Source organism: Chaetodon trifascialis, chromosome 16 (genome assembly GCF_039877785.1).
Source record: "Chaetodon trifascialis isolate fChaTrf1 chromosome 16, fChaTrf1.hap1, whole genome shotgun sequence".
Taxonomy (NCBI): Eukaryota; Metazoa; Chordata; class Actinopteri; order Chaetodontiformes; family Chaetodontidae; genus Chaetodon; species Chaetodon trifascialis.
In genome coordinates this window covers 11110664-11125726 of record NC_092071.1, presented here as the reverse complement: position 1 = coordinate 11125726, position 15063 = coordinate 11110664, and the positions used below count along the sequence as shown (strand labels likewise).

Genomic DNA, 15063 nt, shown 5'->3' with positions numbered 1-15063 from the left:
ACAGTTACGGTATGACAATACGGTTGAAATGTATGACAATAATAGGGAATTTTCTGACTTAGATACAAAGTATATCAGAATGTGCTTCATGAAACATCACTGATGATCAAAGTTCCAGTGTTATTCATTCAATGAGATCAAACTCTTCCTGCGTTTAATATACAAATTCCCTCACAGTCGTACATTTTTGACACCTTCAGCCGTAGTTTATACTTCACGAAGCAGCTAAATGGAGTTTGCAGCTTCTCTGTCTCTCTTCTCTCCTCTTTTCTCCTTTCCAGTGCAGCATAATTTGTACTGTACAAGTTGAAGATGACAGCGAACGACTTTGTAAATACAGATATGCTGCAGCTTGCTGAATAACCTTTGCATCCTCTCCGTCTGTCTCCCTCTCTCACCAGCTCTCAAACTGCCCTTGGGGAAGACCACAGTGATGCATTTAGTTGCCAGAGAGACTTTGCCTGAGCCAAATTCCCAAGGTAACCAGCCCTCCGTCTCCCTCCTTTCCTTTCAGTGGGCCTTTCACGAGCTGAACAACTTTAAATGTTCTGCTCCCAGCCATTATTTATCTCCACACATGGCTTCTGTTTTAGGAACGGCCACTGGTGCAAATGATTGGCTCCCTTAAGTGTATTCCCAAGATACCACACATCGTGGAGAAAACACAGCTAATATAAATCATACCAGGTGACAGGTCTCCTTTTTGTGACTGCGTTGTAGAAAGTGATTGACTGTAGAGAGGGGGGCTGATTTCTAAGAAATAGACTTCAGGTGGAGGTCCATGTTATTTTACTGCAGAAGAAGGCAGCGTTCAGTAATAAGTGAGGAAATAACAGATAAAATATATGTTTTTCAAATGGTTAATGTGGTCTGATACATGCATTTCTCCTACTTTTTAGCATTCAGCCTTTATTTTGATGAAATCATTTGATGAGTCTAAAAGCAAAACTAAGTGGGCGGGTTGCTTCAGGTTCCTGCTGAGACATGAAATGCAGTCCAGGAAATCCAGTTTGAGTGACAGCCTCACGCGTTTTCACGGCTTATTGGACAGCAAAAAACCGCACAGCGGAGCAGCAGAATAATCTGCCGGGATTGTGATTTGATTGGTCAACATGGCACCTCGTCGGATGATGTCAAGTCGCGTTGGCGTTGGGCAACTTTTTTTTTTTTTTTTTTTTGTTGTTGCCAGACAACCCTGCGTTGTTTTCCTGGAGCCCGGTCGACCACAGAATGTTTGTGAAACTGACCTGAGATCACATTTAATGGAGCTGATTTTGTCACAAGTGAAATGTTTTGAAACTATATTTCACCATGTGTGATTAGCTCAGTAGCTGTCTGACTGTGTGGGATCAGTGTTTGCTGATGATGATGATGATGTGTGTGTGTGTGTGTGTGTGTGTGTGTGTGTGTGTGTGTGTGTGTGTGTGTGTGTGTGTGTGTGTGTGTGTGTGTGTGTGTTCACAGGTCAGAGGAACAGAGAGAAGACCGGGGAGAGTAACTGCTGTGTCATTCTGTAAATACACACCGCCGCCGCCGGCCCTCCATCCCTCTCATCCGTTCTCGCCCTCAACATCCTGGACCTAATGAGCTTGTCCCCTGTCCTGGAGCTTGTCCACAGTGCGGATATGCATTTGGACAAACACACACACACACACACACACACACACACACACACACACACACACGCTCATCTCCTTTTCTTTTCTTTGCCCCTCTCTCTTACTCACAAACATAGAAAGACAGCAGGCTCAGGTTGATCCAGGAAGCAGAGTTGGGAGCAGGAAATTGATTAACGACAGAGTTGATTCCTCTGATGTACTTGATTTGTTGTCATAACTGAAAATTTGAGGAAGGAACTGGATTTGCATGTGTTTTTTTTTTCTTAATGCACACCTTTTTAAGCCTTCAGCTGTACACACACACACACACACACACATACAGTAGACATACACACCTTGTCTGTCCATCCTCAGCCGGTCGGTGAAAAGCCTCTAACTGGCTCCTCATTCTAGCTGGTTGTCATAGTAATGCAGTGCCCAAGTTTGTGTGTGTGGCCTTGTTTTCTCATCTAGACTGCTGAGAATTTTAACCACTAACAACTCATCAACATACCAACACACACACACACACACACGCACACAGTATGACATCCCGTCTACACACATCCAACCATATGTGCTTGTGTGATCTCCCTCGGTGCAGCAGACGAAGCTTAGACGTGCCTGATCAGAGAACTTAAACCAGGACACACACACACACACACACACACACACACACACACACACACACACACACACACACACACACACACACACACACACACACCTGTGTCCTTTCTACTGCCCTCCTCTGCATGTGCCCTTAAAGGTCACATGCGAGAAATGATTCCCTTTCTGTCTGCAGAGCGCTGTACAGGCCGAACACGTCCCGCTCTTTCCCTCGTCATGTTTTAGCCAAACAAAGCCTGACAGACAAACAAATAGACAAACAGCCCGCGTCGGTGGTCTTGTTTCGGTTATTTGTTTGCCCGTGACATTCGTGACTGTGTTTTGACAGTCCACGCGTACTGCTGACCGACCAGTGTTGTGATTAATAAGACGTCAGTTTTCTTCCCTCCCTCCTGCACCGTCCCTCTCTGCGAGGAAAGGCTCATTGTGCTCCTTTTTTCAAACAGTGTTGTGAAGGATCGCTCTTGACAACTTGCTGCCCAAGCAGGGAAATCAGCTCGGAATGAAAACGTTCCTCATTTGTCTTAATTCGCTTCTTTCTCTCCTCTTAATTCTCTCTCTCTCTGCATTAATAAGTCCATTTTGCACAACTGAAGCATGTGCTCATCATCAGATTAATAAAAATGTATAAAAAGGTTTATTGTTTTATTTTATATTTTTCCAATGGAAGTAATGTTCCAGACTAAGGTAACGTGTAGAATATATTTAATATGAATCTTATATAGAACATGATGACTCTAGATCTTGTTGATATACAGTATATTGGTGTTTAGTCTATGATTGTGTATACGGTTAGCTTCTAGCCAGTTCACAGTCACTCGCTGACAATGTCTTGTGCTTAACAGCAGCAGATCCTCCCTAATCATCGACAGACTCGATTTTTATTTTCTCTCTTCTTCTGTGCTCTTTTATTATTATTATTTTTTCATTTGTTTATAATTTAATGTAATCCTTTTTTTTCTTTGTGGTTTTTTGCTTTAAAGAATCGCTTTGTAACAGCACTAGGTCTTAAAAAATATATTGTTTATATTGATCAGGGTTCAAATCTGTACAGAGATAAACGTTTTCAAACCAATTGTAAATAGCACTAATGCTCCCTCTCCCCCCTCCAAACTTCAAAATGGAATACATCTGTAATCTAAATAAAGGTTATTGAAGTGCGCTGCCTTTTGTCGTGTCTTTGTCATGCTGAGTGACAAGCTCTCTGACAACTGTGGAGGCATTTCATCTGAAATTATTATGGATAGTCTGTCAGGAAATTATTTAGAATTAGGATTAATGCTGAGCTTACACACACTTAAAGAGATACAGTTAGAGCTGTTGAGTAGTAATGCAGTCCACACATTTCATTTGAAGTACTCTACTTCTTTTCTTAACTTAAAAATTGTACTACCATGATGTAAAAAATACTCCATCACAAGTACAGTGTGGCAGTAAAATGTAGTAAGATTGTCATTCACATTGCAGTACTGACATATAAGCAGCATTTTAGCGTATCTGTACCATTGTGATTTTTACCACTTTGTGTACTTTTGGGTAACTATACCACAGAACATGTAGTGAATTTGATTATTAGGTTTTGGTTCTCCTTTTATACAAACTAGGGAACTAACAGCTGCTGAGAAGCTTCAACAAAGCACCATATTTTAGAAGATTGGTGGTAAAATGTAACAAACTACATCCTCGAGTACTGTGCTTGTATGTTGTTAGAGATACTTGTACTTAAGTGTTTCCTTTTATGCTACTTTATACTCCTATTCCACTTTAGTCATGTGTAGTTGTTGCTTACTTTTCAGAACACAACCACATTAATCACCTCATTACTCCCTGGATTTATGTCAGGACCCTGAGGAGGGAGCTGGGACCCACTTAATGTACCTGACTGCAGATAAATTTGAGTAAAACAAACTCAGTAAAATGTTGCTTATGCATTAATGCATGGGTTTTAATAATCTAAAAAAGAAGCAAGCGTCATTTCTCTGTGACAACCACGTGATGTTGTTAAGACACTTGTCCAGTTAGTGCAATAGTCAGTGGACCAAAGTGCAGCAGGAGGAACAGTGTGGAATATAGAGTATAGTTCAACCTGCCGTCTATTGAGCAGCAATGACACACTGAACAGACCAGTGGGGACAGTTTCAGATTTAAAAAAAAAAAGAAAAAAAAAGTATGACATGGCAGCACAGTACAAGGCGAGCTCTGATTTGCTAAGAAGTCGTTTTATGAAAAGACGGTGACTGTACTGTTGCCTTCAGTGTACTTACTTCCTCTCCTCCTCCCTGTTTTCATCTCCTCCTTGCACTCACGCTGTGTCCACACTGACTGTAATGTGGGCCAGATACTCAACATGAATACAACTATTCTTCTCTTATTTGCACACATACAAACTCACACACACACACACTATATATATACATATATATATATAGAAAGAGTCTGTGTGCAGACTGTGGTTACAGTAGGACCACTCAGAAGCCCACATTCTGTCTGTGTGACATTAAACCACTCAGTGCTGCTGCTGCCTGGCCTCTGAACAAAACACCAGTCTCTGCACAGAAAATTATTGTTTCAAAGGTAGCGTGAGTCTGTGTTTTACAGTATCATTTAAATATATGTGACATTTACAACAGCAGCATTTAAGTATACGGCTAGGCTGTAAACATTAATAAAACCCATATGATTTCATGCGTCTGACCACAACAACGGGGTGTAAAAATGGATATGACTGGCAGGGTGGGCGTGTACGGGGAAGCCCTTTCATAGAGCTCACACATTCATTACTCATGTTTGGATAGATTATACAGACGAATGTATAATTATGGGGTAATATCCACCAAGCATTAGCCAAACTGCAAGGCAAGACATGAGATCCTTCATTAAGTGTGTGACCCATCAAAAGGTTTGAGGATGCTGCCATCTTCTGGCAGAACTCTGGTATAGCAACATAAATAACCAACAAGGCACACAGAAGTTACAAAGTGGCATAATATTTTAAATAAGGTGGATGATTTCGGCTTTTTTTTAAAGCTTCTGTTTGGGTGAAAGCTAATTTAAGCTAATTTATATCTCTCTTTCGCACAGTTCATTGCAATTATTATTGCTTTGGAGATAATCCATGATGCTGTTTGTTTTAAAAGATAAAGGTGATATCTAATGTATTTTAGGGGACTCTGATATTTATTTATCAAGAGCTTGTAAAATGCAAGATAATGTATTTCGTCTGTCTTGTGTTTTGCTGTCTTGCTTCAGCTGTAACTGCAGATTACTCAGTTTCTCATTTGATCATTACAGCCTCAAGGACAGATCATGTCGTCACTCAAATCACTGCACATCAGATACGTTTGACTGACTTACTTAAGCATAGAAGTCATTTTGATTTTTTTTTTTACATCTTGAGAATAACATGAACTATAATTGGAGGTTTCTTCATCTCTGCCAAATTCCACATATTTCTGTTGAAAATGATGAACTGAATGAGAATAATGTGAATGCATGACCTTATTTTAAAAGCTTAAAGTCTGGTAATGTCCATGAAAGCCTCATTAACACAGATTTCCTGCAATAATAATGCTCTCATGAACTCAGTTTCCCAGAGGTTCTGCCACCATAATATTACCATGATTCCTTAAATCAAATTCATTCGCCATTCATGGTGCAATGACAAACAGCTGTAATACTTTTCTGTCTCAATACCCAAAGGTCATCATGAATATGGATTCATTTTAATATCAACAAACCATAATAACCATATTACATGGTACGCTTCTGGATGAAGAGATTTTCTTTGAAGGCATTTCACTTCTTTCTTTTCTCCCTGAATAGCTAGCACTCTTTACCCTTTGCTTTTGTTTCTCCTACATGCAATAATTATGCATCTACCTTCTGTTGTTGACAGACCGTGCCTGATATGTCTGCAGCTTCTGTGTGTGTGTGCCTGTGTGTTGATGTAGAAGAGGATGGAAATATTGTCTGTCTCTTACAGCATGTCTTATCACTGTACCGCACATCTTAACAGTTCAGTTTACAGCTATAGGATTTAAAGAGAATTGTGTTATTTCTTTATTTTTTGTCATTTGTTTACATTTTAAACACAAAAAATTGACACGGTAAAATGCAGAGTATGTTTCTGAGTGACAGGACAAAAAGACAGAATGCATTGATGTATATTACCATATAGACTCAACAATTATTATTGTTTTAACTCTTAATGTCAGTGTGACTTGGTGACAGTCACAATTTGGCCATGCTTCTTAGGCGTAACACCCTTTCGTCTGTGGACCCACCGTGTCAATATTCGCTTGATCTCCTTGGTTCTCAGACAGTAGATGAAGGGGTTGATCAGTGGAGGGAAAAGACTGTAGAAGAGGGTGGTGGCTATACGCTTGTCAGGGGTCATCGTCAGGTTAGGGAAGAAAGGTGTAGAGTAGACAAAGAAGCGTGGCATGTAGTAGATGGAAATGATACAGCCCTGGGTGGCACAGGTAGAGAAGGTCTTCATTCTGCCCTGAGGAGAACAGTGGCTTTGGGTTAAAAGGAGTTGTGAATATTAAAATAAAAAGACAGAAAAATCTGTGTCAGATTTAGAAAAGAAGTGGCAACATAATCCTGAGTATGAAAGTATCTTATCTTAAGATAAAAAGAGGTGAACCTCACCTGTCGACTGGCCATGCGCAATACTGAGATGATGATGCAAATGTAAGAGAAGATGATGAAGGCTAAAGGAACATAAAGAATAAACATCGCCCCAGCAAAGGCGGCGCTGAATTGTTGGCTGGGATCCCCGCACACCAGAGCTGTGAGAGACATGGTGTCACAAAAGGCATGTATGATTTGATTGGGCCCACAAAATGGCATCATGGTGAAGTTGACGGTGCTGATGCCGGGGAAGATGTGCGCCACCACCCAACAGAGGAGTGTGAGGCCCACCATGGTTTGGTTTGTCATCACTGTCGGGTACCTGAGGAGAGAACGGGAGGAGACGTTGCTTTTAGTCTTACTCCAGGGTTCAGAGGTGAAATTAATCAAATGACTTCTTCACCTGAGAGGAAAACAGATGGCCAGGTATCGGTCCAGGGCCATGGTCAGTAAAATCAGGGAGTTCAGGGAGCCAAAATAGTGGATCATGTGCTCTTGGAAGAGGCAAGTGTGAAAGCCAAGACTCCCGTCGTTCCACCAGTAGCGAGCAATCAGTTTGGGTAAAGCCACTGTGGTGAAGCCTGTAAGGGAAAAAACACCGCTCTGAAAACACTCCACAGCCTCAAATCCTTCATACCAGCTGCTGGAAACAACACAGGGATGCCAGCTGATTTTCACACCAATGTTTGGTTCACTCTGACCTACTTCTTTCAGCTTCTGTCATCAGAAACGTGGACGACTGCAGTTCAATTACTGACTTTTCAACTATTTCTTTCATATTTCCTGGACGAATCTAGACGTTGTTACACTTCAAAAGATCACGAGGGCAGCTGGTGTTGAGATGCTAAATAAGGGTGACCGTTACCTTTTCTGCACTCCACTCAAGGCCAACAACAGTCATCTGTGCAATCATTGAGAGCATCAATGTTTGTTAAACTGTTGTGATGACTGTGACAAGGAATATTTGCATTGTGACACCAAATAAACTAGACCCCGAGACTAGATGTATGGCAGTAAACTCAAACTATACCACATTTACCAGTGTCTGAGAGGGCCAGGCTGACCATGATGATGTACATGGGTTTCTGGAGACTGTGCTCCAAAGCAAACAGCACCACCAGAAGAAGGTTGCCCCCCACTGTGGTCACATAGAGGAAGAAGAAGAACCACGCCACCAGGTCAAAGTGTTCCGGTTGGAGACTTGGGAAGCCCACAATAACGAACTCAGACACACGTGTGTAGTTCTCATCCACCTGAAACATACTGAAGGCAGAGTGACAGCAGATGCTACAGCAGTGCAGTGCAGTGCATGATTGAGAGGGGTTGTCAGATATAAGGTGCATATCAGTGCTTACCTCGCCTCACGGCCTAGACGGTGTGACAAACACAAGCAGCTGCGTCTGAGGTTTATAAGGAGTTTGTGACAGGCAGGAAATGAGAAGTATGTTGAAAAAAATAGCACACTTGGGTTTTCCAAGTAAGCTGTCCATGACAATCATTTCACAGTAAGTCATATTTTCTCATGTTTAGACTGGATCCTGATGGTTTTCTGACACTGCAGCCAAACCTAACTAACAGTTATGAAGCATGCAACATTATGGTATGGTAGATGTTAAAAAAAACAAACAAAAACAAAACAAACAAATACACAGAGTAGGATTTACATACTGAGTAGGCTACTGCACATACAGATTGGGGGAAAGTAATGAAGTACAGTTACTCAAAAATTTCTGCTTGTTATTTCTACTCCAATACATTTCAGAGGGAAATATTGTACATTTTCTTCATTTTTCATTTATTTGATAACTTCAGCTACATTGTGGTATTGCCACTTTTATTCCGGTGAAAGGTCTGAGTGCTTCTTCCACTGCAGTATAGATACAGATACACAGCTGACTAAACATACAGAAGGTAAAAGACACAAGCTGCTGCTGTTCAAAGAAAAGTCAAATATATGTAAATATTGTTGAATACTCTCATCTAAATTCAAGTTCAGCATGCCTGCATTTTAACATAATGTAAAAAATACAAGAAGATAACCCCTTGGGTTAACAACATTAAGCTACCCAAGATAGCTCCGTGGCTAGTTGCTAATGCTACCGGTCGGCTAGGGAACATTTTCGCACATACAAGCTATGGGACTGAAAAATGGAGTGAAGGAATAAGCTGTTACTAGCAACACCAGAGACCACACTTGGAGCCACACAAGTAAGCTTGCTTCATTGGAAGTTTCAAACTAACTTATGTTTGACTTTTACAGGCCGGGAGCCGTTTCAATAATAAGAGCTAACAAAGTTAACGTTAGCTCCCTGAACTCACTATCGCACGTAAGGCTAAGCTAGCTAGCGGCTATGTTAAGTTTTGCCCTAAAGCGTGTGGGACCACTGCGGCTCATGTTCAAGTACTCCCGGGGCACGTATTCAGTTGAAAGCGCCACAAAGCACCAAAGAATTACCCAGGTGTTTGGTGGCTGAACTCAGCTAACTTTTCAGTGATATAGTGAAGGTAGAGCTGCTCAATGGTGAACCTAATGCAGATACTCCTGAGGCTGAAGTTAACATCTGATTCAGGAGTTGAGATTTATTTTAAAACGTAAAACGACCTTTTGTTGTACTCCACTTAAGGGATGGTATCAGCTGTAACTCTATTTAAAAGAGAGCTGTTGCTGAAACATGAGTAAACAATAAATCAGCCAATTGAAAAATAAGATACTATTTTGATAGTCAACTGATCATTTCAGTAGTTTTTAAGCATATATGCCAGACTTTCACTTGTCCCAGCTTCTTGTGGGGGATGTCAAATGGTACTACATGTCTTTTATTTGGCTTTACATTTGACAATAAAAAAAAGATTTTTGTGTAATGACAAATCAAAATGTTTGGCATGAAGATTTATGACAATGATGATGCTTTTAATCCCATAGTGACCTCTGTAGAGTTTATGTACATACACAGGTTTTGTAATTGCCGATAGTAATCTATAATAATCAATCCTGTATGGAGAAAATATGGTGTTGCTGGAGATTTAAAGTCACCAACAGTTTGCTAACACATCAGCCCTAAGTTAATGATCTGGTGATATAAAGTGACTGTGTATCTGTCATCTTGGTCTGATACCTATGTTTGCCCCATTGTGGACACAATTGGACTCGCCTTACAGGGTTTTGACTGGGTAACCTCTGTCTATAAATTGATTGATTTATATTGTTTAATATTCTTTTAATTGGATAGTATTCACTTAAATTGGCTTGCTGATGGACATTGTTTTCATCTGAACTGAAGTGCATTGATCCCCACTTCCTATAGCGGAGCCGCTCAAGTGCTAAGTCTGTAGGACCAGAATGGAGAAATGGATCAATCACTGTGACCACAGACCCTCCTGAAGCACATACAGACAGTGAGTATCAAGTCAAGATAGACTGCAGTAATCACAGACCTATCCACTGTGCTTTGCTTTGTTCATAATAGTTTTAAAGTTATCATATGTTTGTAATTTCAGGAATAGATAGTTACCATTGCTAACTTGGAAAAAAGCAAAGGTTTGGTTGCCTAAACATTAAATCACCACATTCAGTCAGATCATTTGCTCCATATTCAACGGCATAAAACATACACAGGTCTGAAAACACATACAGGTTGGAAAAGTTTTTCCTGGTTGGTCACCAATAAGTAAGATTTTCTCTTACATCCCATCAGGAGGATTTGTATGATCTCCAATAACATGTTCTCTGCATAAGGCCTGGATGGCCAAACCATGTAAGAGCAGCATGTAAGCCATTCAGAGGCTGAATGCATGCAATATCATGCAAGGATTTTTATAGTATACCCAGTGAGCTTTATAATTAAGATCAGTGGACCAACTGTATTTCTTTAGTAAATAACAAATCATGGTGAATCCTAGAAATCAGTCGGTACAAACAAGATAAGAGCAAATCGTGGATATAAACAAACATAAGAGGAAATTTGTTCATATATCACTTCTTGCATGAAACCCATTGTCTCCCATTTAATTACCCTACAGAAGTTACATGAAGTAGTCCCATGCAATAAAGGACACCGGCTGCCATATTCTGCAATCTCAAATTCAACAAAAAAAAAAAGAAAGAAAGAAAGAAAGAAAGAAAGAAAAGAAACTTCCAAAAACAAAAGTTCTTTGACAATAATAAGCTGCTCCACTTGTGTGTTCAGTAGTTCTGTTTGTGTCTGTCTGTGTGTGTAGGGGGAGCTGAAACCTCTCAGGATCAATTAGTCAGTTTGGTCATAACAGGTGTAAGCAAGACTGCTGTCCTCTGGGAAGCAGTTTGGTATGAGGAGAAAAACACATCAGGTCTCTCCTGAGGGAAAATGAGAAGGTACAGCGGCCCCGGAGTCCCCAGAGTCGGCCCGCAGGAGGTGTTGATAGACCTGTTTGTAATAGAGGAATGTCAGATCAAGTTAACTCTACAATCCATGATTATTGTTTTATGCTCTCCTTGCTTGTCAAAGAAGAAAAGAGAGCCTAGAAATGTTGAAGATGTAGTGTAAATATTCAGGAAACCACGGTCTAAAGATTACATCTCAAGGAAATATCGTACTAACAACACCTAGTAACCAGTAGCGAGTACTGCTACTACTTCTACTATTGCAACTGCGACTTTGACAACCGACAGCATTACTCCTATTCTCCCACGATTATTATTATTATTACTGTGACTGTAACTAATAGTAATACTACCTCAATGAGTGTAGTTATGACAACTACAGCCAGCAATAATACTACTATGACTTCAGTTACCACTAGATGTATTACTACTCCTAATATGCGTACTGCATCTTCAGCTAGTAATAGTACTGTGCCCAAACTGGCACAACAAGAAGTCATTTCTTAAAATAAAAAACATGTGCAGGTTCCAGCTTGAGGAGTGTGCATTTGCAGCTTTTGTTTATCTATATAATTATTAAAGTAATCACTTGCACTTCTGTGTATGTTAGAAACACCCTGATGTTGCATCTTGGAAATCATATAAAATGTCATAAGGTTGTCAAATTAGCAGGTGGTTGATCCTGTCAGCAGGCTAATTTGTGAGCTTTTTTTGCAGTGTTTAGAACAGTGTAATGAACTGTTCTCTGCAGGCCTGAAGCAGCGGATTCATCCCGACATTTTGTCCTCTGTTATTTCTTTCAGAGGAGACGTCTCTCTGTGGGAGAACTTAAACACCTGTAATATACCCAGTGAGCTAATTTCATTAGCCTGGAGACAATACCTTAATAATAAATCCCTACGGCTAATACGCCATGCATTAGTTTGAGTTTAGAGGTCTTGTGGCCCTGGAGCTTGAATAGTCTCTGGGGTGCGTTCTGATTCAGAATGGGCCTTCTCCAAGGCGGAGGTTATTGTTAGAGAGATAAGATAGACTTTATTGTCCCAGTGGGAAATTTGCCTTGGACATCACAGTGTCTGCCATATAACGTTACAGCATAAAAACAGTAAAAAAACCAAGAAATACATGCATGCATCAATTACACATGCCCATATAAATTGGAAACAGTGCACGCATCGTACAGTATATACAGTAACAGTGCTGAGTGAGAAGAAGGACAGCTATGGCGTACTCACTCAGCTTTAAAGGACAAGGGAGGATGACAGGGGAATGTTTGACACGGTAGCGCCTGCGAGGAGAACCCTGTACCTGTGCAATGCTGTAGAAAAAGAGCGTGGCAGCACTCTTTGATCTCGCCGCCACATTTTCATGTGGTTCATGCGGCTCTCAATAATTCCAAATAAATCTGTACCGCCAGCCTGTTTGAATTGTTTCAAGTGGGACAGACAGTAGCAGGGATTATATTTGTGTCAGTTTTGGGCCAATATTGGCACATAATGTGTATTGATTATTACGTGTCATTGACTACACGCGTGTTCAATATGCATATATATAATATTTTTTCTGGGGAGGGGTGGAGAGACAGCATTAATCAGTTTTTTTGTGTTAATTTTGGAGGGAAGAGAGAGAGCCGTAAACATGATTCTATCTAAAAACTGTTGAAAGTATGACCTCAGTTTTGTGGTTACAGTACGCACAAGAAGCTGTCCTGAGAGAATTTTGACTGCAAGGGAGAGACAATACAATTCCTTGTGCTTTGGTTGTTTTCAGTAACAAGTCTTCTCCCCCTAGACCTGGTCCCAACACAAGGCCATGCAATCTTGGGAGCCATTTTCTCCATCTCTTCCACAGCATTAGGACTGTCCCTTGGCACACACACACACACCTACACACACACACACACACACACACACACACACACACACACACACACACACACACACACACACACACACACACACACACACACACACACACACACACTCACACACACACACATGCACGCACGCATGCACGCCATTTACATTCATTGCTACTTTTTGAATCCTTCGTAGCAGCTTGCAAGGTCATCAAAGTCAGCACATTATGGACATAAATGTCCCCATGTTTGTCCTCTAATGTACTCAGAGGACTTTTTTTAACCTGACACTGCACAAAAAATAGTAGTGCATAAAAATCAATGTTGAAATATTTTCATGGCAGTGTTTAACACAAACATTAGGTCTGCTTTTGTAGTTTGAGGACCTTCTTTTCTAATGAGGCCAGAGGGAATGGTTTGACACTGAGCTGATTCAGTGTGTTTGTGGGAGTAGGAAAGAAGTGTTGCACACTCCAGATGCATTTCTTTTATTTTGATGACATTTTGGCCCTCAGCCAATCAGTTATTGTGGATCACTTCTGTCCTGTGCTCTAGTTCACTTTCAGTGATCAGCACCTCACTACATACCTTGGTATTACTCCTCTATTCTGTCATATGTGGGGCTGCAAGGTGTTAAATAAGTGCCTCAGTGGTGTCTGTATGCAAATTGGTATGGGTCTAACTGTGGGCCTACCTCGGACCTGTTCACCAGTATTCTCTCCATGCACATGATCACATGGTCTGAAATCTTGATTTTCTTAGGGGGTTAGGCTTTTTTGAGGGACAGGCATGATTTTCCACATTGGTGCTTGCATGCTTTCCACAATGAGTCTGCAGACCTCTAAACTGAATGTGTCAGAATATTTTTAAACTCCCGAGTCAGGTAAAATGTCCTCAGGCTGAGACACAGCAGCTGCAGCCTCTTTCTTGAACTTTATACTAGCTGTACCACTTTTCATTAACGCTCACACAGAGCTCGTCCTCTCTGCTTTTCCCTGAGACTTGAGTTCTATCTGTGTGAATGTGAGTAAAACCTCCAATTTCTACCATAAGATCTGGGATTTCTGTTCTTAACCATGTCTCACTGAAGAGCATTATTCAGGATTCACAGTATTCAAAGCAGGCTTTTGAAAGCCATCTCATTCCTTAGTGATCTGGCATCATAGATGGTAAGGGAGGCCTGTTTTCTATGCTTCTCACCAGCTGTTGGACAGCTCCTCTCTGGCCTCTTTTTCTGTCACTGTGATCATTGTGTCTCCTTGGGCAGGTTTCCAATGATCGATCCCTGGAGATTTGCATGTTTGCAAGGGGAGAGAAGCACCTGTTGTGTGTGTGCTTTATGACGAGCTTGTTCATTCCATGACAGGGCGTAGTAGTTTGACAGATGGCAGCAGGATCACTGTTGCTGTAAGAATAGCTGAATGGCACGCCGTTCCTTTTTGTCCTTCATGCACGTATGAATGCACATAAAGTGGGGTGGCACGGTGGGACAAGTGGTAACACTGTTGCCTCACAGCTAGAAGGTCCTGGTTCGAATCCCGCTGTGGGCACTGGTGGCGTGTCCTCCACCATGCCTTCAGTGCCTGCTCGAGGAAAAAAGGGGCCTTTCTGTGTGAAGTTTGCATGTTCTCCCCGTGTTCACCCGGGGTATCCTCCATAAAATTTACCCCCATTAAAAAAAACATGCTAGAAGATCACCACCTGACCAATGGTGACGAAGGAGAACTAGGTCCCCGGGCGCCGCTGTCGGCTGGCAGCCCACTGCTCCTAGTCTGCCACGGAGGAAGGCAGATGATGGATGGGTCAAATGCGAAGAAATAAGAATTTCACGAAGCATGGCGTGTGCATTGTGCATGATGTTGTGTGTGGTAAAACTAAAGTATGTTTCTCCTTGTTCTTCTTCTTCTAAAACATCCTGATCGTCTGACAGACGGCTGGTTAAAAAGCCGTCTCCATCTTGCTTTCATCAGAGTTAATACAGA

The 15063-nt window shown here is 41.3% G+C and overlaps 2 protein-coding genes across 2 annotated transcripts in view; one reads left to right on the top strand and one right to left on the bottom strand.

The window, feature by feature from the left end:
- Positions 1–3395, top strand: part of ubl3a (ubiquitin-like 3a) — a 30653-nt gene extending 27258 nt beyond the window's left edge. The window contains exons 4-5 of the mRNA XM_070983186.1: positions 402–479; positions 1465–3395. Coding sequence (XP_070839287.1) covers positions 402–479; positions 1465–1517 — 131 coding nt within the window. The 3' untranslated portion in view covers positions 1518–3395. The remainder of the gene's footprint in view (positions 1–401; positions 480–1464) is intronic.
- Positions 3396–6438: 3043 nt separating this feature from the next.
- On the bottom strand, positions 6439–8125 carry or30bu1 (odorant receptor, family 30, subfamily BU, member 1). Its single transcript, XM_070983575.1, has 4 exons — positions 7903–8125; positions 7267–7444; positions 6882–7185; positions 6439–6732 (listed from the first exon to the last, which is right to left on the bottom strand). The coding sequence occupies exons 1-4, from the start codon at positions 8123–8125 to the stop codon at positions 6439–6441; spliced, it is 999 nt and encodes a 332-aa protein (XP_070839676.1).
- Positions 8126–15063: the final 6938 nt, after the last annotated feature.

Coding starts and splice junctions, on each gene's coding strand:
- or30bu1 (XM_070983575.1), bottom strand. CDS start 8,125: ATGTTTCAGGTGGATGAGAACTACACACGTGTGTCTGAGTTCGTTATT. Junction 7,445..7,902: donor CCTGGCCCTCTCAGACACTG/GTAAATGTGGTA, acceptor TTTCCCTTACAG/GCTTCACCACAGTGGCTTTA. Junction 6,733..6,881: donor TGCGCATGGCCAGTCGACAG/GTGAGGTTCACC, acceptor TGTTCTCCTCAG/GGCAGAATGAAGACCTTCTC.